This window comes from Phodopus roborovskii, unplaced genomic scaffold (assembly GCF_943737965.1).
Source record: "Phodopus roborovskii unplaced genomic scaffold, PHOROB, whole genome shotgun sequence".
Lineage (NCBI taxonomy): Eukaryota > Metazoa > Chordata > Mammalia > Rodentia > Cricetidae > Phodopus > Phodopus roborovskii.
The window spans coordinates 467,739-493,257 of NW_026125932.1; the positions used below are offsets into that span (position 1 = coordinate 467,739).

The window sequence follows — 25,519 nt, forward strand, 5'->3', positions numbered from 1 at the left end:
ACTGAAATTTACACTTGGCACTGTAACATATACATCACTGCTTCTGCTTCAGTGATTCTGAAGCGTTTGGAAGAAAGTTTTGTTCTCAAGAAGTCATGTGGTAAACTGGTTCATAGGTGAAAATTGTTGGATGTGAAGGAGTTTAGGGTTAGAACATGCAGTATCTGTATCAGCGTGTGAAACAACAAATAGCTGCAATCTTAGTACCTAAAGCTCAGGAAATTAACCTTTAATGAGTGCTGTTTTTATGCATTTTCCTTGCTCTGTCCAGAAATTCTTAACCAGTGAGGATCAAAGAGAACACAAAGGAAGCTCCAATTCTTTCTCACCCTCACATCCAACATTGGCAAGACTTCAAGTTTTGGGCCCTCTTTAAACTTGGAGTACCAATCTAGGATTGCTTAGTGGTTACCCTTTTCTTCTCTCCTGTGTTCAAATTTCAGTATACTTATATAGCTATAATAGATTATAAGAGTTTACAATACTGTATTCTTTGGGGATGGGAGGCTCCTGTGTTTTTTAATATAGTTCAGGCAGGCCTGGAACTCATGTGGCCACCCTCAAACTTACTGTCCTTCTGCTCTTATGTCCAAAATTCTGGGATTATAGTAGTCACCAACATGGCCGGCCTAAAGAGTTTTCCTGGTACCTTTAAGAGGATCAGGAAAACATATCATCATAACCATGAGCTGAAATGTTGGCTCAGTGAATTTTCACAATGCCAACGTTTCAGCTCATGGCTAATGGTGATGTTTTCTACAATCACAGAATGATTCTGTTGTCACAATTCTAAATGTATAAACATGCAAAAATAGGATGTTTCAGTCTAACAAGTCCTTGTCTTCTCTTCTTCACCCAATCTAGGGCTGCAACTTACATCTTTTAAATAAAAGGCATGATTAACTCAAGGTGACAGTGTATCAAAGGCAATGTACTTTGCTTACATTAAACAGTAGAACCTTTCAAGCTGGAATATATGTTTGGAAGAGACATGCAAAATACTTTTTATGGACTCTGTCTTGGAGGAGGGGATATAAACAAAAATAGTACTTGATTCTGCAGGAACTAAAATGACTGCCTGAATTTCCTCACAGAAAAGTTTGCTTGAATTATGTTTTAAAGGTACAGCTTGGTACCTAAAGCCCCAGGAGCAAAGTGCAGGAACAATGGTTGCCTTCATAACTGAAAATGGGGTGTTCACCTGTCACTTAAAATAAAAATAGTTTTAATTCAGAATGAAGTGCACACGTGCTTACATTTGAAACACGTTGCTTTCACTGTTGCAAGTTTTAATAAAAGTCATGGGGATACATTGTGTTTAAAAGAAAAATATGTAACTGGGAGGGTCTGTGGACAATAGAGAAGGAAAACTCTGACTCAGGAGTCCAGCAGGAGCCTTGGAAAAAAGTTTGCTCCGCTTAACTATGATGGTGGAAGGAAGCCAAGAACTTTATCAGCTTGTGGCAATCTTTAGTACTTGCCTACTGTGTGTGCCAAGTGCATTTTAGTGGCAGACAACAATTCTACAGAGTTCTTCTGAGCCAGTTACCACTAACAAAATTGCCTATTGGCATACCAGGCAAAAGCTAAGTTACCAGATCTTCACTGAGGATGGTTTATTGTATTAGGTTCATTCCATGGGCTTGCTTCACTTTTCATGAGATTCAGTTCTCAGAAGTGACTTCGAAGTTATGAAATCCTTTACAGTCAGTGTGGCCATCAACATTGTTGCCCTGAGCCCTTACTTTCTGAGGTTATAAATTTTAGCTATAGCAGGCTTCTGCACCTATATTATCATAATTCTGAAGCAACTCACAAGGTGTTCTTATATAGGACGTTTCAGATATATTTAAGCAGAATTAGAAGTGGTAGCATTTATCTTTGTGGTAGTCATTTTCTGGCAAGTAATGAAAATATTCCCATTTTTCTAAATTTCAATTACTCTGAGCTTTTGGAATTATTTCTTTGCCTAAAGAAATGCTTATATGCCCATGTAAAAGGTTAAGACAGATGTTGAGAGGATTCCCAGTGTGCAATCTCAACCATAAAGTTTGACTAGTCATTTTAAAGATATATTCATTTTTATTTTATGTGACTGTTTGCCTATATATCATGTATATGTGCCATGTGCATGCCTGGTACTAGCAGAAGCCATCAGATACCCTAAAACTGGGAACCAAACATGGCCCATTGCAAAAGCAATGAATACTCTTAAACGCTGGTCATCTCTTTAGCTCCTAAATAAAAAATTTATTCTCACTATGTAGTATTGGGTGCCTTGGAACTTGTTATGTAGACCAGGTTGGCCTAGAATTCATTGAGATCCAATTGTCTCTGCCTTCCAAGTGCTTAGATTAACTCAATAATTTCTTTTCTTTTGGAAATTATTATAAAATTATACAGTTTCTCCTTTCCTCCCTCTAAACCCTACCATATATTCCCCTTTCTCTCTTTCAAATTCATGATCTCTCTTTTCATTGATTATTTACTTGCATATATGTATATGTATACACACATATATTCCTGTATATAACCTGCTCATTTGTGGGATATTTGTATACTGTGTGAACATGTGTGGCTGTGATTGGTGTAATAAAAAGCTGAAAACCCAATAGCTAGATAGAGAGGATAGGTGGGATTTCTGAGGAGAGAAATGAAGAGAAGGAATCCAGGTATGCAGCATGAGACACTGAAGAGATTGGACATACAATACAGAGTAGAGGTAACTGAGCCACATGGCAGAACATAGATTAATAAAAACAGGATAGTTTAAGGTATAAGAGATAGTGGGACAGGCCTAAGCTAATGACCAAGTTTTCATAATGAAGTATCGCTGGGTGATGGTAGCACAGCTAGGCAGTGGTGCATACGCCTTTAATCCCAGAACTTGGGAGGCAGAGACAGATGGATCTCTGTGAGTTTGAGGCCAGCCTGGTCTACAGAGCAAGTGCCAGAACAGACTCCAAAGCAACATAGAAAATCCTGTCTTGGGGAAAAAAAAGTCTCTGTGTTATTATTTGTGGGCTGGCAGTACCGACAAGAAAGTACTATTCCTACACAGAGAAATCTTGTCTCAATAAAACTGAAAAGAAAGGAAGGAAGGAAGGAAGGAAGGAAGGAAGGAAGGAAGGAAGGAAGGAAGGAAGGAGGCAGGCAGGCAGGCAAGCAAGCAAGCAAGCACTATTTCACTTTTCAGTTTGTACGTTACTTGTATACACGCTTTTAAGGCTAATCATTTGGTAGTGGACAAGCAATTGGTGTGCTTTTTGTTGGACAAAGCTATTTCTCCCACTCCAGCATTCTTTAGTTGCCTATAGTTCTTTGTGTAGGGTTGAGGTCTCCTATGCTTTCTTCAACCCTCATCAAGGAAACTTCTCTTTGAACGAGGATCATTACAGAAAATTGCAACCAATCAAAATGCAGAGTTGTGGAGCCCAATCTGAACGGGTTCATTTACAAAACAACTCCTGCATGGAAAGCTCAGGGAACACTGTAGAAGAGGGCATGGAAAGCTTATAAGAACCAGAGTATTGGGGTGTTTGCTGTGAGACTATGTCTGATAGGAATGGAAGAAGCTACATTCATAAAGCCTCAATCAAGTCTTAAATTAGACAACTTCCAGAAAGGAATTGTAACAACATTCTGCCAAGGAAGGGACATAAAAACTGGAACAACCAAGAGTTTCACACCAATTAACAACAACACAGGATACCACACATATATACCCTATCCTTTTCACCCTATAAAGCGTCAATCTTTGGGAAATTATGTGGTATTTGAGTCCTCCCCACAAGTGCATGAGCTGAAATAATGTCTTTAACCTAAATCACGATTATTTCTTTCTGGCACTAACACATCTAGTAAGGTTACATAACTAGAAAGTGGCAGAGCTGGCTCTAAACCAGAGTATGCTTGGCTCTGGAGCCCAAGTTCTTTACTACTGTGCCCTGTTTCTTAGATAAATAAACTATAGTTTTGATGGTAAATTTTCTATAGCATCTCTCATTCTAAAACATGGTCTAACATTTTTAGAGACATTTACTTAGTTATTTTAGAATTGACCACCATAAATTAATAACACCACATTTTTTCATTTACACTTTAAATCTCTTGGATGATTTTTTTTTGAGACAGGGTTTCTCTGTGTAACAGCACAGACTGTCCTGGAACTTGCTCTGTAGACCAGGCTGGCCTCAAACTCACAGAGATCTACCTGCTTCTCTCTCTAGAGTGCTAGGATTAAAGGTGTGCACCACTACTGCCAGGCTCTCTAGGATGATTTTGTCATAACATACTGAAAACTCTAGAAAAAACAAACTGGCAAGATCAGAGATGGGAAATTCACTCTTCTAGGAGAATAGAAACCTCACCCTAAGAGGCAGGAATTCCCATAAGGTAGTTACAAATACATTTATGCTACAGAATAATAAACTGAAGAATGTAATTAGAAAAAAAACCTAAACATAGATTCTTAAAATAGAACCCCCATCCATAAAACACATCTACAATAAGAGTGGTTCTTCTGTTTTTTAAAGAGAGTACTGTGATATAGTCTAGACTAGCCTTAAAGTTGTGATGTTCTTGCCTCTGCTGAGAGCAGAGAGAGAGAATGAAGCATGTCTTATTCCCATCTACTGTGAAGATAGGATTATAGGTCTGCACTGCCACGGCTTGCTATAATACAGAAATATACATACCTCTGACAGTGGAGCCAGGATGTACCCCTGGTGCACAAAAGGACTTTGGGAGCACATTCCCCATGAAGGGATACTCCCTTAACTTAAGAGGCAGAAGGGAGGGCCTAGTCCCTACTCCAAATGACTTGACAGATTTTGTTGACCCCTCCTAGAAGGCACCACCCTCACTGTGGAGGGAGGGGGAACTGGGATTGATATGTAAAATAAGAAAAAATGTTCAGATCATGTTCAATGTTTCATGATGTCTGTCTTCAAAGAGTTCAGTTTAGCTATTCCAGCAAAAGTTCACAGAATTAGAAGTGTGTTTATGCCTCAATAAATAAATGAAAGTGATAGATAGGTTTATTACAGTACACCTACTTGACTTACAGACAGCTGAGTAATCACTTGCTGTAGGTTGCAAATTATCTCTATGTTTTCTTTTAATTCCTGGTCTTCAAGCGTCTCCACTAGCTTTTGAAGATCCACTTTACAGCTAGAAATTCAAGCAAAAGAATGCAAGGGTTAATCACACCACAAAGGCTAGATTACATATGAAGATGGTTTAAGTTGCTATCAAATATCTCCTTGAAAACTTACGCTGCATGCTGCCTGAGTTCTTCTAGCTTGGCATTCATTTTCTCATTTGCTTGCTCTGTCTGCAACAAAGACCCAGGAGATCATTAGTGGAAGTACCTGACAGTTTCACCTACTTATGCTCTCTCCTCTTCTCTGTGGATGAAAACCTAGGTAGAAGAAGTCTATCTGTTTTTATATGATAGAGGATTTGGTAGCCTTTGGGTATACAGTAGGAAGTGCTTTCTTTTTTCTTTTTTTAGCATTCATGAAAATTAGCCTTAAAGTTAACATTAGCTACTAAAATAACCACTAAGCAGCTGGATTTTATGCTTGCCATGAAGCTCAGGCTATGGGATAGAGTGTGAAGCCTTGATTCCAGAAAGAACTTTGCAACTTGAGGAAAAGCAGTACTTCCTGGCATGTTACTCCCTGCCATTTCAAATGCCTCCTACTACACTGTATTTAGACTTTTCAATTTATTTTAGCTTCCAAGTATATGAGTATTTTGTCTGCATTCATGTGTGTACATACATCATGTGTGTGTGGTGCTTGGAAAGGCCTGAACAGAGCCTTGCTGGGATTGGAATTACAAAAAGTTGTAAACCATTAGGATCTCTGCAAGAACAAGAAGTACTCTTAACTGGTGAGCCAACTCTCTGGCCTAGCATTTAGAGAAGCAGCATTCAACCTGTGGGTGGAAACCCACTTGAGGTTTGAATGACCCTTTCACAGAAGCTGCATGTCATATATTTACATTAAAATTCATAACAGTAGCAAAATTACAGTTATGAAGTAACAACAACGTTAAGTTTATGGTTGGGGGTTACCATAACATGAGGAACTGTATTAAAGGGTAGCACTGTATTAAAGGTTGAGAACTATTGCTTTAGAGCATTAAACAAAAAAAAAACCATAAAAGGACCTCAAATCAATTTGAGCTGAGAGTTTAAAAAAATTATACTGTCTGATATGGTAGGTTATTTTTAATAGAGAAAGAAAGAAAATAAGTAAGGCACAAGAAAAATGTTAGTGATAAATAAATGACAGAAGGCATCTATGTTTTAGGAAGAATGATTATTTCAATCACAGAACTCATGAGAACCTGGATGTTGCAACAGATTTGAGAAAAACAGTTCTGACAGGATATAAAACAATAAGCTTATCAGAAGCCATTGTAACAACCTTAGAAAGGTCATATAGGTATGTGACTAGAAAAACAAATACCATCTAATGTGTCAGCCACACACACACACACACACACACACACACACACACACACACACACACACACAAACACACACCACTCTGAAGACAGAAAATGTGGCACTGGAATAGAAAATAAAACTCTCTTAGATCCCACTAGCACCTTTTGCTAGAACAATATAATGGTCACAGGATTTGGCCATTTCTAAAGAAAACTCTTTGGACCTTCCTTCTCCTTTACTAGAGAACACTCATGCATGAAGTGTTTACATTACAGAGGTGCAGTTACATTTTGAAAGAAACGCCGTTTCACTTATGGCAATAGTTGTACAATCTAAGATTTGAATTGTACTTAAGCTAGTAGGAAAACTGTATTGAGAAAGCCAGCAAGCACTGATCTTAGCGGTTATAATGAGACACACAAATAGGATTTCAAAGTGGTATAATCAGTCACGTAGCAAACTACTTATTTGGAAATTAACCATATGGAAAATTAATTCAAATGATTTCTCCAGCTGTTATATTTCACCATGGCAGCTGTTAAGATATGATATGAAATGTGAGAGCATTAGGGGAAGGGAGTGAGAGAATTTAGAGCGTAATGAAGAACAGTTACTTGGCAAATGTGGAATATTCCTTTACTACAATTCTTGAAGCCAGAAAGTGCTTCAGGTTTCAAATGGTTTTCAGATAGCCTAAACATGAAACTCATCATGTTTCTATCACACACATTTTGTAAACATAGTCTGAGAGTGTACACATGTTTAAGACATTGTCTCATGTGGCCCAAGCAGGCTTCAAACTCACAATGTAGCTGTTTATCTGATCCTTAGCCCTCTACATGCTAAGTGCTGGGATGACAGGAATATATCACCACACCTAGTTTATGTGCAACGGAGAGCAAACCCAGGGCTTTCTGCTTGTCAGGGAAGAACTCTACTCACTGAGCCATAATATCCCCACTCCAGTTTTATATATTATTTGCAGTATAAGTTCTTCAACTTTTCTTTAATTTTGACCTAACACATAAGGTAAGATGTAGAACTTTCCATGATAGTGACATCATGCCAATGCTACACAAGTTCAAATTTGAACCACTTCTGATTTTGGATCAGAGATGCTTTCTCAAGTTGCACTATTGATAAAGATTGGACAGGATTTAAGGTTACAGAGGGATTTGCTTCTTTCCTCTGGGTAATTTTATGACAGATTATTTTAAAATGTGATTGGTATAGATGAATTGTGCACCATGCTGTGTAGATAGTAAATATTTTAGAGATTGCAGCTGATAAATGCTCAGAGTGTTGGTGTTTGACTTTTGGGCCTCACCAAAATGATCCTCTCTAACATCTGGGCTGTCTGACCAGCTGCCTCGCTCAGACCACGACTTAGTTTTTCATTCTCTTCCACCAGAGTCTGATTCTTCTCCATCAGGGACTGTAGATTTTCTGATGGTTCCACACTAAAACAAAGAAAGTACCATTTTAGAAAAACACATTTGATGGCCTGATTAGGGTTAAACTACCTTACAAAAGACCAAGGAAAGTGCCTAAACCCTATCTATCCTCCCCTCACCCCAGTCTTGCAGTATATGAATGGATAGGTAAGAAAAACACTCAAGTACTTAATAATTTGGAAGAAGTAACAATTCTGAACCAGATAAGACTGTAATAAGCAGAACTAACTTTTTTGGTTTTTTGAAACAGGGTGTCTCTATGTAGTTCTGGCTATCCTGGAACTAATTTTGTAGACCACCCAGCCTTAAACTCACAGAAGTCTGTTTCCTTTGCCTCCTGAGTGCTGAGATTAAAGGCGTGCATCACTACTACCTGGCTTCAAAATGCGAGGAAAAGCTCAATGTGGCAGTTATTCTAGTGCTGGGAGGCAGAGACAGGTAGACTCTGGATCTCACTGGTAGCCAGTCTAGTCAATCAATGAATCCCGTGTTCAGTGAAAATCACTCACAAAAATAAGGTTGAAAGGGGCTGGACAGATGGCTCAGTGGTTCAGTGAGCATGCTGCTCTTGCAGAGGAAGAGGACAGCAGTTTAAAATCCCATAATCTACACCAGGCAACTCACAACCAAGTACATGTAACTCCAGTTCCAGGGAAACCAGGAAACCAATTCCTACCTTCAGTGTCCAGGGCACCAGCTCTCCCTCTCTCTCTCTCCCTCCCTCCCTCCCTCCCTCCCTCTCTCCCTCTCTCTCTCTCTCTCTCTCTCTCTCTCTGTGTGTGTGTGTGTGTGTGTGTGAGAGAGAGAGAGAGAGAGAGAGAGAGAGAGAGAGAGAGAGAGAGAGAGAGAGAAGATGATGTTTCGGTTTTTCTCTTGATGCTGGGCACATGGAAACAATACTGTGAATTTGTCTGGTGGTGGTGTGCTGGAAACTGGTGACTAAATATTTCTATGACTTTTGTTTGGGGAATGCAACTGGTCTGCATAAAAAGCTGTAAGTGGCTAGAGTGATTCCTGCAGTGTTTGCTGCTCTCTCGGTTTATTTTTGAGAGTTTATGATGTCAACAGAGGTGCTGTCTTGTGTCAGGCCTTTTCTACCACTTGCTGAATAAGACCTTCTTTCAGGAATTAGTTGAAGCACTGCTAAGCAATGCCTCCCAGACTGCTTTTTCTTTCATTTACTCAACCCAACAGAGCCCTAATAAGCAAAGCTTTCTCTTTATTTGAAAATGTGTTGTTGGGTACTGTCTAGACAGACCATCAGACATTCTTGCATTTAATAGTAAGGACTCTATGTTGGTAATTTACAAAATACATTAAATATGGTTCTTTGGAGGATTGCATCATGGTGGCTGTTTGCAAGGTGACTAATCCAAATATATGCGTCTGTTGGCAAAAGTGGCAGAGACTTTGCATGCTATTGGCTAAGCAACTGTTCATTTGGATGTTTCACATGGAATGTGAGCACTGGGAAGGGTCAGCTCACAGTCTGCACCCCTACAGTGCAGACTGGAACAACCACAGGAGAGCTAGAAAATAGGTGGTGTGCTTATAGAAGGCGGTACCTGATGCCAACCTCTGACCTCCACACATGGGTATTTGACCTTGTATAAGCACACACATACACCAGAGAGAGAGAGAGAGAGAGAGAGAGAGAGAGAGAGAGAGAGAGAGAGAGAGAGAGAGAGAGAGAGAGAAGTGCTAGGAGAGCAGCTGGTCACAATCTCAGTAAAGGATATAAATGATTTCAGGAACACAACACATGCCCTCTCACCCAGTTTTAGATCTCCATCAATCTTCAGAGATCTTAACTCTCAGCTTGCTCTTTATCAAAAAGTTAATAGCAAGGCCAGACGATAAGGTTTCATACCAAACTGTTAAATAGTTTGCCAAGACTCTTAAGAAGGAATGTTTTAATTTCAAGAATAGTTTCAAAAACAAACTATTAACATGTGTAGTATAATTCTAGAGTGTTGTTTTTATTCCCTTATCATTAAATTGAAAACTTCCATGTGACTCATGTAAATCAAGAACCTTCAAAGTAATGATACTTTTAATTCAGTAATTTTTTCCCTAAAATATGTCTCTATGAAATCCTACTTAAATGAACTGTTCATTTTTCCAAGAAAAGTTTAGTACTTATGAGAAGGCTCTTCACTATAATTTGAGATTAATGCTGGAATATTTAAACACTACTTGAATGCTTCCATAGCACCATGTGCTAGGCTCCATAGTAAATATTTATGTATATTAAACATTTCATTCTCACAACAACCCCATTAAGTTGGATCTTTTATGATCCTCATTTCACATTTGAGGAAACAGGAATATAAAGAGGTTAAATAAGCCAAGGTCAAAGAACTTAGGGAATGATGATGAAGCTGGAATTTGAAGTCAGCAGTCTAGTTTCAGAGGCCATACCAACCACTGTGCCAATTGTACACTGCGAATATTAATTACTGTCATTGGCTAAGAACTGATTGACCTGGGCAGGAAGAGACTGGGTAGGTCAGCCAGACTAGAAGAATTCTGGGATGAAGAAGGGCAGAATCAGGGAGAGTTGTGAGGAGATACAGAGGCAGCAAGACATGGTGGAGGACAGGTAAAGCCACATGGCAATATGTAGATTAACAGAAATAGGTGAATTTAAATAGTAAGACATAGTTAGTAATAAACCTGAGTTATTATCAGAATATTTGTAATTATTAAGTCTCCATGTCAGTTATTTGGGAAGTGACATGACAGAAACTTATACCTACAAATGGCTCACCATCAGGCAATGAAGATCCACAAAAAACCTGAGAAAGCTTTAGAAATACACAAAAAAGGAGACCAACTTGGCTTCCTAGTCTCCTGTCTCTTATGCCAGCCACAACATGGAGAATCTCTCAGCCACTGCCTGTGGTTTTGAGCAGCCTGAGCCCTGCCAGTACACCATGAGCTAAACTGCATGGCAGGTTCTTGTAGTCTCACACAGGCCACCTTAAAGTGAGGCAACTATCAACTACTACCTGTGGACTTGAGCTGCCTTTGTGGTGGGTGTATGGTTTTGCTCATTCAAGTGATAGATTTCAGATAAACAGTAAATACAGATTCAGACAGAAAAAAACCTCTAAATGGCTTACAGTGTATTTAAAAATATACATATGCTTGGGAGAGAAAAGAGAAGGTAAAAAAAAAAGTATAAAAGGTATAAAAAAGAAATAGTTTTAAAATAATAATAAAGTCCTTAAAAAGGGAGTAAAGTAATAAAAAATAAGCCATACAAAGATGGAAAATACACAGAGTCTAGATTCTATGTTATTGTGCTGTCTTCAGATCTTCTGATTGCTAATAAGGAAACAACAGGTGCTAAGACACATTTCATTATGAAAGATGCTAGATTAAACCAACCTATATATTTAAAAATGTGAAACTTAAGTCAAGAGTTTGTAGAGAGGTTATGTTTTCATTTCCAGAGGAAATGAGAAGCTGTGGATTTATTCTGGGGGAATGAAACCAGGTTTCATTGGGGGAAGACCCCTGAAATCTTGGCTACAGACATAAGAAAAATAAACCTAGAAGAACTACAAGACACATAACATATATTTTACCTGCTCAAACATAAAACAAAACGTCTTTAACAGATTTGTGCATACCGCATATTTCATACTTGTAATGTATACGTTACCTTCAAAAGCTTATGTATTTTCAGAACAAGGGGACCAGACACCATTAAAAACGGATGGTTTAGATGATCTCAGAATATCTCAGAACACCCCTGTTACAGTCTCCTCAAAATCTGCAACTAAAATTGCTTTAAGACTGCTGGCTGAGATGGTCCAGCTTTACAAATTATTCCAGCCAAGACCTAACAATTATCTTGATTTTCTCAAGGTTCCCCAAAGATGTCAGCACTCATTACAACAGAGGTAATCTAGGGAACAATGGCCATACTATCCCCAAATGGGTTATTTTTATTATCATTTAAGAGGGGGGGTTTGATGTAACACAAAAAATAAAAGTACCTAGAGACTGATATTGAGGTTCAAGCTTTGAGTTGGATGTCAGAAAAGCAAAGCAGTGAGCAAAGCCACCAGCTCTTAACACTACCTCAGCTAAAAGGGCTGATCCTGGCTCCACCAAACCTCAGACTGCTATGCTTTCCTCAATGTGAATGGAGAATCCTTAGACTTCAATGTCTTCCTATCCTCAGTGTGGCTGGAGAATGAATGCTGAATACAGAGACCTAGCTCCTGTCTTACGTACCTCACTAATGCTAGAATTAAAGGCACGTGAACCCAGGAGCTGAGATCATCTTTGTGTCAGCTGTTTTTCTTTAGGACTGGATGATCAATCTTGTGTAGTAAGTGTGGCCTTGGACTCACAGATATCCATCTACCTCTTAATCCTGAGTCCTAGGATTTAAGTTGTGTACCACCACTTCCTAGTTTCTAGCTGCTGGGAATACAGGTGTGTATTACCACTGTCTGATCTCTATAGCTTGAGGCTGACTTTGCTTTATGATTTATCTTATTTGAGATAAGGAAAGGTTGGTTTACTAACTGAATCAAAATTGAGAAGCCCTGAGGAGAATGTGAGTGATATAACCACTTTAAAAAAAAGTTTTTCAGTTTATTAAGTTAAACAGATAATCTCAGTACCCAGGAGGCAGAGGCAGGAGGATGTGGTCTACATAGTGAGTTACAGGCTAGAGCAACATAGTGAGCACACAGAAAGATTTGCTAATAAACAATCAAAAAGTGTATAAACTAACAAAGTGTAGTGTATCCAGATATGACATACTATCTAGAAACAGAATAAAGCACTGATAAATGCTTTAATATGGATGAATCTTAAAAATAGTGTGAAAGAAGCCTGTATGTGATTCCACATATAGGAAATGTCTATTGTAGGCAAATATATACAAACACTGAACAGATTAGTGATTTCCTTGGGGTTGGAGTCTAAATATGAGCAATACAAAATGGGCAGAATATATCTTCTTGGACATGTTCTAAAACTGGATTTTGGTAACAGACTTTTAGCTGGGTAAATTTAATAAAATCATTGAGTTGTATTTGTAAGTATTTGTAAGATGAGCAAACTTTATAACATATAAAAGATCTTAATATAGCTGCTAAAAATCCACAGGCAGTAAAAAACAAACAAACAAACAAACAAAAAACCAACAACAATCTAATACATAAAAACAAAAAGGACCTGATGGCAGAGACCTATACTATAAGCTACTCCAGAGGCTAAGGTAGATTCCAAGTTCATAGCCTACCTGAACAACTTAATCAACTCTCCTTAAAATCAAGAGTATGAAAAAGGCTGGGTATAACTCAGCAGTACAGCAGTCATCTACTAATATGTGAGGACCTAGGTTTATTCCCTAGTACTGCAAATACACACACACACACACACACACACACACACACACACACACACACACACCAACCAAACAACCCCTCCCCGAAACAAAACCCAAACAACAATAACAACAAAAAAATCCATAACCCAAGAGAACAAAATAAAAGACTACTGATAAATTAGAAAAAAAAAAAACATTTTTAACATATACCACAAGGGGCTAACATAATATGCAAAGGACTGACTTAAAAATGCAGGCCCCAATAAGGGTTTGCTATAATTTAAGAAGCATCAAAATAGTTGGTGGTGCACACCTTTAATCCCAGCACTCGGGAGGTAGAAGCAGGCAGATCTCTGTGAGTTCGAGGCCAGCCTGGTCTACAGAGCTAGTTCCAGGACAGGCTCCAAAGCAATACAGAGAAACCCTGTCTCAAAAAAACCAATAAAAAAATAAAAAGTGTTAATGAAAATATGAAGAAACTGGAAGCTTTGTCTACTACTGGTAATTCTGCATTCTTATACACAGGATGACAATTTATGAACAGCATGGTAGTTTAGTTATAAAATTAAAAGCAGAATTAACACATGATTTAGCTATTCTTTTTAATTTTTTTATAATTTATTCCTTTAAATTTCATTTTACATTCCAAACACTGTTCTCCCTTCTGCCCTTCTTCACCTCCCCCCAGCCCACCACCAATCAACCCCTCATGGGTAATTCTAGGTATGTACTCAAGGGAATTGAAAGCAATAGTACACCTACTGTTTGAGTTTATCACTTGGTCATAGCTGCGGGAAAAGAACCAAGGTTAGGTGGATTAGAAATAGATGAACCAATGGCTACAAAGTAGAAATATAGTTGAAACTTGCTTTTCTCCCTAGGTTGGATCTGAAGCTTTGAGATTTGGAAGGGAAGTAATAAACTCCCAGGAAGGCTGGGATCTGAGAGTGGACTTTGAGGCTGATGGGAACATGGAGTTCTACTTGAGTTTATTGTGACAATTTGATGCTTGGGTTTTTTACTCCCTGGGACAGGTTCAAGTATAGTGTCTAAGGGTAGGCCTGAAGAGGTTTATCAAGCAGTACTTTAGCACTTTCTACTTCTGGGAATGGTGAGCTTATCTTTCCAAGTGAACTATGCTGTTGACTTATACAACTGTGCACAAAAATGTGTACATTTATCCTTATGTCTCCCTGCTTTTCTACCCAGTCCCATGTTACAAGGCTGTGCAGTTTCCCTTATATTCCCTGTTCTCTGTGATGTCATGCTTGAGTGGCTTTCCTAGAAACATCTTGAAATGGTAGGAAAGATGGATTTCTTTTCCCCCTCTTAGAATCACCAGTTGTGGGAATTCCCCTCTATGTCACTGTGTGCTAACTTGGGAGAAGTGGTAACATGGTCAAAATGAGACCTTGCCCTTTAGCCTCCTATCTATGCAGACTTCTTTTTTTTGGACAGGGTCTCACTGCATAATCCTGGCTGACCTGGACTCACAGAGCTACATACCCTAGGCTGTCCTGGAACTCAACAGATCTCCACCTGCCTCCATCTCCCAAATGGTGGGATTAAAGGCTTGCCTCACCATGCCTGAACTTCATGCATACTTTGAATTTCTAGTTCCATGGATCATGCAAGGAAACTCAGGCTTATAGCTTATGGAGTTCTCATTAACATTCTTTTGCTTGTGGATAGTTGTTAGTTGAGCCTTCAATAGGGAAAACTAAAGTCTAGGGACTTCTATGTACAATACTGCTGACATCACTAAGCACATTTTGTAACTTAATCAGTTGATAAACATTTGGTTTGATTCTACTTTTACCTATTGTGAATAGTGCCACTATGAGCATAGTTGTGAAAATATCTCTTTGAGACCCTGCTTTCAATTCCTATGGATATATAACCAGAAGTGGGATTGCTATATCATATAATATGCCAATTTTTATTTTTTTGAAATTTCCATACTTTTCTATAGTGGTCAATACCATCTTACAATTCACCAATAGTACACAAGAGTTCCATTCCATTCCTCTTATTTTTTCCCAACACTTTGTGTGTGTGCCTGTGTGTGTTAAAAAGTCTCATCCTAAAATGTATGAAATACTAACCTACTGGTTGCATTCTCTGCTCTATTTTTGTAAAAGTCTTGACTTTAGAGCCATTAGAATATTTTACATACCAAAACAAACAAACAACTATAATCAAGATATAGGTGAAACCCCACAATAAACTCAAATAAGGGTTACTTTTAAAAAATGTCACATACATGTTGAGATATAGCTCATGAAAATGCTCCTCATAAAGATTACTATTTCTGTTTTGGCTAGTTTCATGTACACTTGACACAAGCTAAAGTCATCTGAGAGGAAGGAGTCTTAATTGAGAAAATGCTTTTGTAAGATTGGGCTGCATGCAATCCTGTAGGGAATTTTCATAATTAGTGGTAAATGGAGTCAGGCCATGGTAGGTGGTGCCATCCCTGGGGTGGAAGTCTTGGGTTTTATAAGGAAGGAGGCTGAGCAAGCTGTGAGGAGCAAGCCAGTAGGAAGCACCCCCTCTGTGGCCTTTGCATCAGCTTCTGCCTCCATGTTCCTGGCATGTTTGAGTTCCTGTTCTGACTTCCTTCAATGATGGACTATAATGAAGAAGTATAAAGCAAATAAACTTTTTCCTTCCCAAACTGCTTTGGTCATCAGTGTTAGTTTTAATTAGTAACCTTAACTAAGACAGTTTCTGACAAAAATTTATGTGTATACCAGAACTGAATGTATAGATAAGCAGATAGTAAATAAATTGAGTTGTGTTTCTTATTGTTGGAGGAAGAAATGATAAATGTCTTCTTTTCTGTGGCACCCTACCTAAGTGCCCTTCTTCCTTGCTTATAGCATGAGCATTCTGTATAGAACACAACAAAGTGCATGACTTGGGGGTGGGAATCAGGGTAGCCAGCCAAGTATAGGGCAGTTCAAATTCCAAATCCAGTACTTGGTGTGGCTGTTGAGCTCTCTTGGGAACTCGGCCTAGAGACAGTAAGTTCAGAGACATATATCACTTCATTGGTGTGGGAATGGAGGAGTCCAGATTACCACTCCTTGAGAATGTGGGTGGAAAATGATTCCACTGAGGGGTTGAAGACTGTTCTCTGCTGGGTTCAAGAAGTTCTGTAAATCTGTTACTAGGAACATCAGTAGCTGGATAGAGTTAGAAGGAATGGGTGGAGTTAAGAAGGAAAGGTCAATTTAAAGTTAGTCACATATTTAGCCTTTATGGACTTAAACAAATATTTAGGCATACTTAGGGTGCAATTAAATTTATGCATTTAAGATGTACAAAGATACAATAAATCCAATAGTGTTGGAATGAAATCAATTGTTATTAGTAGAAAACTGTAGTTTTTAAAATATACATACAATACAGATCGATACAAAAGTGTAGATGAGTGCATGTACAGGTTATTTTTTTAAGATTATTATGTATACAGTGTTCTGTCTGCATGTATCCCACCAGGCCAGAAGAGGGCACCAGATCTCATTACAGATGGTTGTGAACTATCCTGTGGTTGCTGGGAATTGAACTTGGGACCTAAGAAAGAACAGCCAATGCTCTTAACCTCTGAGCCATCACTCTAGCACGTGTGTAGGTTATTATACATGCAGCTATTTCTGGGTTCTACCTACCATGAAGGCTTAGGGGCAGTGACACCCCAGCAACAGTGACCACAGTTAGAGAAACCACAAAGATCTTGTTTCTAAATACCATCTTCCAGTACAAGAAACCAAAGTCCTTGGAGATATGGTTAATTCCAGGCCCAGAACAAAGAGAATAACTTGTAATATCTTGTTGAAATGCTAAATACTTGAGGACTTATAAATAAGGTCAATCTAAGGGAGCTCTGAACGAACAAATATATAAACCAAATAATAACATTGGATGTAAAACCAAGAAATGTATGTATGTATGTATGTATGTATGTATGTATGTATGTATGTATTCAAATAAATAAGTTGATGGCAGAGACAGCTCTTTCCTCAAAGGAGCATTCTAATTAATTTATTTCTAGGTCTAGAGTCTATGCTCTTTTAATTATACCAGGTTATTTCAAGGATAATTACTTAAGTCCTAAGTAATCAGCAAGGTTGTCAGGATCACTTCCTGGGCATCCAGTGTCCTAACGAACTATAGGTTACCAGGAGAAAACAGCCACCAGACAAAATAGCCTCTAGAAGAATACACCTTTAAAATCAATCTATGACTTACTTTATATTTCCAGGCAAGGTACCGCCATGTGCTTGTAGCAACAAGACCTGCAGTTGTTGGACCTGGGAGAAGCAATGAAGATGATCAGCTAGTTTCCAATCAAAAACTACCTATTAGCTGATGTGGTAGCACGAATCTATAATTTCAGCACTTGAGAAGCTAAGGAAGGTGAATCAAAAATTTGAAGACTTGGCCTTAAACGTGGATAACCTGGCTGTAGTGCCAGTGCTCCTAATAAGATACCCTGCTATTAATGCTGTTTCTTCTCCCTGGAACGCTTCCTTATTTTTGTAGTTTATTCCTATGTAAACATCTCAGATCTCAGATACAACACTCCTATATCAGGGAAGTCTTTCAGGCTGGATGTATAACAGAGTTCTTACTATATACTCTCATAGTATACTATACTACACTACCCCAGTTTATAATGATATATCATTATTTGGTTATGTTTTAGTATTATCTGTCAATAGCAGATAATAAGTTTCAAAAATGCAGAAATTATTTTTTTGTTTAACAATATCTCTTAGCATACATAGTACCTGCCATATAAGCATTAGATAAATATTTATTGTTGTAATGAATAAACAAATAAGTGAATAGGAAGATGGGCAATTTATTTTTGGCAATAGAAACAGGCATAAAAGAAAACAAGGGGACAGAATTTAATGTTATTTTAAAATTCAAAAGTTCCAGCAGGCAGATAACTACTTGTATTCGCTACAGAGACCCTGAAGAAGCAAAAGGAATGAAAGAGATTAACTATATAATTATTATCACTTCAGAGGAAGGCTGGAGAAGCAGTGAGCACTGGACAGTTGGGGAATAGAGTTCCAAGTGGAAATCAAGTCCTCTATTCTATAGCATGCAGGAAAACTTGATTCTTTAAGATAATAATGCATACCTTTAATCACCTGTAATCCCAGCACTAAGGGACACAGAAGAGGATCATCAACTACATAAATGGTCTAAGGCCAGCCTGTACTATATGAGCCTGTCTGAAAAAATCTAAACCAACTAACAAAGCAAGCAAGCAAGCAAGCAAACAAACAAACAGAAACCCTCAAGACCTCCCACATCAATACAATTCCTGCCTTCTCAGTTCCTGTACTGACTGAGCTGTTCTACAGTCATATTTATAACACCACAAATTTACATGGAGTCAAATATCCTTCCATTTCTGTTGACAGTGATTTTAAGTCATGTGGTCTTATCAAGCCCTCTCCCTATCCTATTAAGCTGCAGGCCTTTAGAAGATGATCTGTCTTGTACTCCTTTCCAGTCTCTCCTGATTAGTTCTTTCATTTACTCAAGACCCTCCCATATTTAAAAAAAACAAACTTCTACCTTTTTGCCCTTGATTACCTAGCCATTGATTTTTCTCATTTTGTCTCCTTGAATGAAAAGCCACTCACCTATCTACTATCCTATCTATTTATCATTCACTGACTGGCTCTCATCATTCCCTTGACTTCACAGTAGTTATCAACAACTTCCCTGTAAATTAAAAAAAAAAAAATCAGTGGATACTTTTCATCTTTACACTTCTTTGTAAATTTGTTCTTGTGGAGACACTCCTTGAAATCCTCTTTCTTTGGTTTTGGTGAGCACTGGTCTTCTTCCTTTCTATTCTTATCTGCTTCTCCTTTCTCCATTCTTTTTGGTTTTTTTTTAGGTTTTTTTTTAAGTTCATTTAATAACATGAGAAATAATGTAACATTACTTAAGGCTTAATATTAAGTAACTTGTTCTGAATACCTTCTCAGGGATATCAAGATGTTAAATTAAAACAGGTCTAGTGATTCAGGTCTATAATCACAGCTACTTGCTTTCTCCATTCTTTGTGCTGGTATTCTCAAGTTGTAGGTCTGAACTTCTTCATTTGGTTCTTTAGCAAACAGTCAGTGAGTACTCTAAATGTGACACACACTGTTCTCTCTACTCAGTAATTCATATATCCTCTAAATGCTAATACTCTTAAGTCTGCCTCTTTACTCTTCATCTGAGACCCTCTACTTCAAGCCCATGTAGCCACCTATATTCGAGTATTCCTATAGATATTTCCAAAACATCTTTCAAATTCAAAATGACCCAAACTAAATATATCATTTCTGTTTTCATGTGAAACTCTAATTTTCCATCTGTTTTCCTTGATCAATATGACTTTATTTGTAATCTAAGAGAGAAACTTGAAAATCAAACTTGGTTCCTCCTACTCACTTCTTTTCCTACATTAACTCTGCAACAAAGCAAAACTCCATATACTTTACTTCTTCTTGTTCTTTGTTCTTTAATCTGTAGCCTTTCTTTCATCTCTATTGCTATAAACTTTAGTTCAGACCATAGTTTTCACTCAAGTTATTACAAAGACTGGCTTATTTTCTTCTTTCTAGCCATAGCCAGCTTTCATCTGTTTTCGGTGTACAGAAAACAGATTTCCTTCAAACACATTTCATCATGTTATTCTCTTACTTAAAATCTGTAACTCTTAATACTTTCCAGTTCCCAGCTCTTCAACAGAACATATTAAAGAACTTCAGGATTTGGACCCTGTAAAGTGTTATTGCTTCATCTTCTACTCTTTGCCTTTTTTGTTTTCAAGATAGGGTCTCTCTGTGTAATAGTCCTAGCTATTCTGGAACTCACTTAGTAGATCAGGCTGGCCTCCAACTCACACAGACCCACCTGCCTCTGCGTCTGCCTCCTGAAAACTTACTCGTCACTTCTTTATCAGTAAAATGCCCAATGGCACCCCTAATATTAAATGAATAGCAAATACAATATTTGGATTTACTTGACAAGTTGAACAAAGAAATAGAAGCCCTATCATTCCATTCACATACTTGTAACTTTCCTATAAAATCTTATACCTGTTGCTTAAGATGATTAACTTCAGCTGCCTGGGGATCAATATTAATAATAGGTTTGTTCTTGATTTTTCTTGCTCTGTCAGCATAGCGAAGGGTATTTAATGTTTCCTCTAGATTGGAATCAGCAGGACTCACACAGGCTATCATAAGAGTATGGCTATTGCCTCCTAGAGAATCTGTAAAAGAATAAGAGATAATGAAAGGAAATGAAATCAAACAAGTAGGATGCAAGCAAAAGCTGCCTATTTGGACTGATGACTTCAAATTCATAGATGAAAGAGGAAATTCTTAGTGACACTTGATTTGGTTTTGATTTTATTTTTCAGAACTATTTGGTTTTTAATTCTAATTATTGTTTGAAAATTTCACACATGCATACGATATATTTTAATTCTATTCACCCCACCCCTCCAAGAGCTACCCTCTAATCCCTCCTAATTTCATCTCTTTTCTTTTTATAGTTTACGGATTAAAATTTATGCTGCACATATACTCACGGGTGTGGGGTCATCACTGTGATAGCTACAAATTTTTATTTGTTTCAATATAAGAACAGTAAAATTTCAGATGTGCAAAATGATAGAGATTTAGAATCCAATTTTATATATCATTATACTCAAGAGAAACTACGAATTTGCAGTTAATCAGGTTTAAAACAAATTAGGCCTGCCTGGTCCAGGTCTGTTAGGACTACTGGGGTTGAATATTCCTAGGATCCCCCCTTTATGTAGATTTTTAACTCTCCAAAGAATTCTTATTAGCATACTGTCAATTAAGGAAAACAGTAATCAAGTTCATTTTCAGGCGCAAAGTCCTAAGTACAGTTAGCATTCCTCAGATTCCTTGGCTCTTAAAGCCATCTGTAAAGACATTTTCTGTTATCTTAGAAATCTGACTGCCAATAGCTATTTTACCCTTTTATCAATTGGCTGTGAATGTGACAGCCCATTAGCTTTTTGCCTGCTTCACCTTTGCTTTCCCCCACGCTATCATTTCAAGCTATTCTTTCTTATTTTGAGGAACTTTGGACTTACCTTGAAGCAGACGAGTTAGCTTGGAATCTCTGTAGGGCACAAAGTTACCCTTTTTGTCATCTCCAAGAGCACTGATTACATTTCCCAAGCACAGAAGGCCTCGGTTAATGTTAATACCTAATAGCAGGAAACAAAATTTAAACTGCTTGGAAAAACATCTAACTAATATCAACATTTTTTTTTTCTGAGAAAGAAAAATACCTCATAGGAATATCGTCATCAATACTAAGGAAATATCTTAGTATTTCCTTCTTAGTAAAGTTCAGAGGACAAAGGTCCACATGTTAGGTTTGTACAATTGAGTCCATTGCACTTATCCTTTCTCATGAAAACAAAGCAGAGCCAGATAACAACTGCTATGACAACCACCATATACACAGACATTAACTTTTTGTATCCATTATGACAATCCTTAAACTAACACTGTGAAACCAGGTTTACAACTATTTGAATACTCTTATTATCATTATTTTCTCCACCATTCTCATTTTACAGGGAAGGAAATTAGTTCAGATGTTAGAAGGCTTCCTTACATACAAATAGTGGTAAGCATGAGATTCCACTTCAGAATTTCAGCCAAATCCTATGCTTTTTATACCACACTGGAGTATCATACTTACTGCTTTAAAAAGGTAAAGGTTACTTTTCTCCTTTATTATCTACTTTTCTTTTAAAATAGGGCCTCACTCTGTAGGCTGGTCTCCATTATTGCAATCTCTCCACCTTAGCATCCCAAGCTGGGCTTTTCTACGTAATTCAAAGTAATTCAAATACTGTCAAAATCTTTGAGGTCTCTCTAAAGCATTTCACTTCTCCCACCGTCACATTTACAGAACAAAGGCTGTATAGGACACTGGTTGAATCCATGGGCTTTGGTGTCATGCAGACCTAGATTTCTAAACCTGGTTCTGTTAGTTTCATAGGGTCATGGGTATTTTCCTCTGTAAAAATGAGGTAACTCTATCTACTTTGTTGGGTTGTGGTAGGAATTTTATGAGATGCTATACCTAAAAGAAAAGTATATGATAGACAAATGATACTTTGGTTTAAATGTCCTTCAAAATTCATGTTGAAATTTGACCAATAAAGCAACATTATTTAGAGGTATGGCCCAGCAGTGGTACACACCATTAATCCTAGCACTCCACTGGCAGAAGCAGGAGGATGTCTCTGAGTTCTAGGACAGCCTGGTCAACATATTCAGCTCCAGGATAGCAAGGGCTACAAAGAGCAGCCCAGTCCTAAATAATAATAATAATAATAATAATAATAATAATAATAATAATAATAATAAAAACAACAACGGAAGAAGTTAAGGGTGAAATAGAACTTTGGCTACCACACATGCTAGGAAAGTGTCTTACCCAGCCCCTTCTACCATAGGTAAGAAAGTAGGAGTGTGTGTGTGTCCATCTGTCTGTCTTTCTCTCCCTGAAGGAATAATATAACCAAATGAGTTGAATCCAGTACAACTAATCTATTGACCTTAATTGAACCTGTGGTCAATTGAAGATCTTGCTTGGCTAACAGCTCACGTGGCAGCTATACTAAATGAAAGACCAAAAAGTGAAGTTAAATGAAGGACGGTTTGACCTGGAAAGCTAAACATGGTTCCTTGGAATTTGCTAGCTTCCTCTCACCAGGCCCAGAGATGACAAGAATTCACACTGCCCCTCCTTTCCTGTGAGTCAACAGGTGGTAAATAGGGTCCTTAGGCAACAAAGAGATAGCTGTAACTCTGGTTTGCCCAGACAAGATTAATTAGCACACCTGAGGCCCTAAGGTCTGCAGACCCTAATAGCAGACCATCCGGCCTCCAAGGGTCACCTACTCAATGGACAGAGGGTCCCACCCCCTCCCTAAGCTTGTGGGGTTGCCTTTAAAAACACCTTGGCCCAGGGGAGGGGGGTTCTCTCTAGCCTGCATGCTGGAGGAGCCCGTTTGTGCAAACATTTCCTGTTCATTAAAGCCTCTTGCATTTTGCAGCAACTGGACTGGACATTGAGTTATTGGGGTATTGACCGAACCTGGAAGACTCCTCATTCTGAGGGTCTTACATTTTGGGGGCTCATCCGGGATTTGGTCGACCCCCCCGACTCAATTCCATTGCCAGTTGGAGGTAAGAAAGAGCTCGCAACCTATATGTTTGATGTATGTCTGATGCGTCTGATGTTACGTGTTTTTGACTCGAGTACTTGAATCTGTGCCTGGCCTGCACAGGACTTGTATAGGACCACAGGGGGAGACAGACGTGTCCTGAGACCCTTGGTCCCGCCCTGGACGAAAGTCCGGGGTTGTTTGGAGGAGGGAAGGAGACCAAGTTTCTCTTCTCCAGGGGAAGGCCGGCCTCTGGACTTGCTTCCCTCCCGCTTAAAGAGCAGCCCAGTCCTAAATACTACTACTACTACTACTACTACTACTACTAATAATAATAATAAATAATAATTAATAATAATAATAATATTAATAATAGACAACAACAACGGAAGAAGTTAAGGGTGAAATAGAACTTTGGCTACCACACATGCTAGGAAAGTGCCTTACCCAGCCCCTTCTACCATAGGTAAGTAAGTAGGAGTGTGTGTGTGTGTGTGTCCATCTGTCTGTCTTTCTCTCCCTGAAGGAATAATATAACCAAATGAGTTGAATCCAGTACAACTAATCTATTGACCTTAATTGAACCTGTGGTCAATAGATTGAACCTGTGGTCAAAAGATCTTTCTTGGCTAACAGCTCACGTGGCAGCTATACTAAACATTCATTATTTTCACTATTACAAAGCTACCTTCACTCTCTATTAGTAGAGAATGTTATACACAAAAGTTCCCTAACCCTTGTCTTCTCTACTTTATGCTCTTTACTTTGCTGTTATTCCTTTGTCTTTCCACCCGCTTCAGTGAAAATAACTACTGTTATTATGTAGCTTCTGCCCTTTACTTCTGTCCATATTTCTAGTCCCTTTATCTGAGACCCGGATGCTTTGATATATTTTCCCATTCCCCACTAATTCCTTCTTTTCAATCTATATACATGCTTAAATTTCCCTCATTACATCAAAAATAGTATTCTTAAGTAATCAATCACCTTTTCTTTTTATTGCCAGTTAGAAAATGCAGCATTTTTTCAGAACACTTTTATTTCACCCATGAAGAACCTGCTGAGATGCATCAAATCTGCTTGTAGTATAGCGAACTAATCCCCACATTAACCCTCTGCTTTCTATTTCATTTTGTCATTAAGACATTAAATTAGAGCCTGTGGTGGTGATATACACCTTTAATCTCAGTACTTGGGAGACAGAGGAAGGCAGATCTTAGAGTTCTAGGACAGTCAGAATTATACAGAAAATAAAATCCCTGTCTTGAGAAAAATTTTAAGATATTAAAATGGTAAATTCTTGGCAAGGGTGGTACAAACATCTGCAGAGCTTGGTCAAAGTGGCTGGAGAGATAGCTCTGCAGTAAGAGCACTTGTTGCTTTTGCAGGACCTGGATTTGGTTCCCGGAAGCCATATCGTTACTCACAATTATTCATTCCTCCAGTTCCAAGGGATTTTGACACTCTCTTCTGAGCTCTATGAGAACCAGGCATACACATGGTACACATACATACACACAGGTAAAACACCCAAACACATAAAATAAATAAATCTTTTAAAATGCCATGATCAAAGGTGGTTACAAAAAAATTGTCCCAATAAAATTATGTGCCAAGAAGTTCTGAAAAGAGACCAAACAATACAAAAGTTGGGAATATTATCCAGTACTACTGAATGCTTATTCATTATGGCAAGAAATAAATAATAACAGAAACACAACCTTAAAGCTACCACAGAGGCACATTCTGACAGCTGAAAGAGAAGGGAACATTTGTGGAGGGAAAAGCTGAGTGGGAGGAACATGAAATAGCTCTATATGCAGTGGTTCACAACTAGGCAATCTTGCATGTTAATGAACAGTTGACAATACCTGGAGATAGTTATTGTCACAACTTAGGGTGAGAGCTGTATGTGCTACTTGCTTCTAATAGGTAGAGGCTAAGAAAGCTGTTAAGCATCCTACAATGTACAAGATAGCCCTCCATCAAAGTTA

General features: G+C 38.2%; 1 protein-coding gene across 3 annotated transcripts in view; it reads right to left on the reverse strand.

Moving 5' to 3' along the window:
• The window catches only part of Kif4a (kinesin family member 4A), a 104,517-nt gene that overhangs the window by 38,353 nt on the left and 40,645 nt on the right, over window positions 1-25,519 (reverse strand). For all 3 annotated transcript variants that reach the window (XM_051179023.1, XM_051179024.1, XM_051179022.1), the window contains exons 7-12: window positions 21,429-21,545; window positions 20,395-20,570; window positions 17,525-17,586; window positions 7,788-7,920; window positions 5,277-5,335; window positions 5,058-5,172 (exon numbers count right to left, since the gene is read on the reverse strand). In XM_051179023.1, coding sequence (XP_051034980.1) covers window positions 5,058-5,172; window positions 5,277-5,335; window positions 7,788-7,920; window positions 17,525-17,586; window positions 20,395-20,570; window positions 21,429-21,545 — 662 coding nt within the window. The remainder of the gene's footprint in view (window positions 1-5,057; window positions 5,173-5,276; window positions 5,336-7,787; window positions 7,921-17,524; window positions 17,587-20,394; window positions 20,571-21,428; window positions 21,546-25,519) is intronic.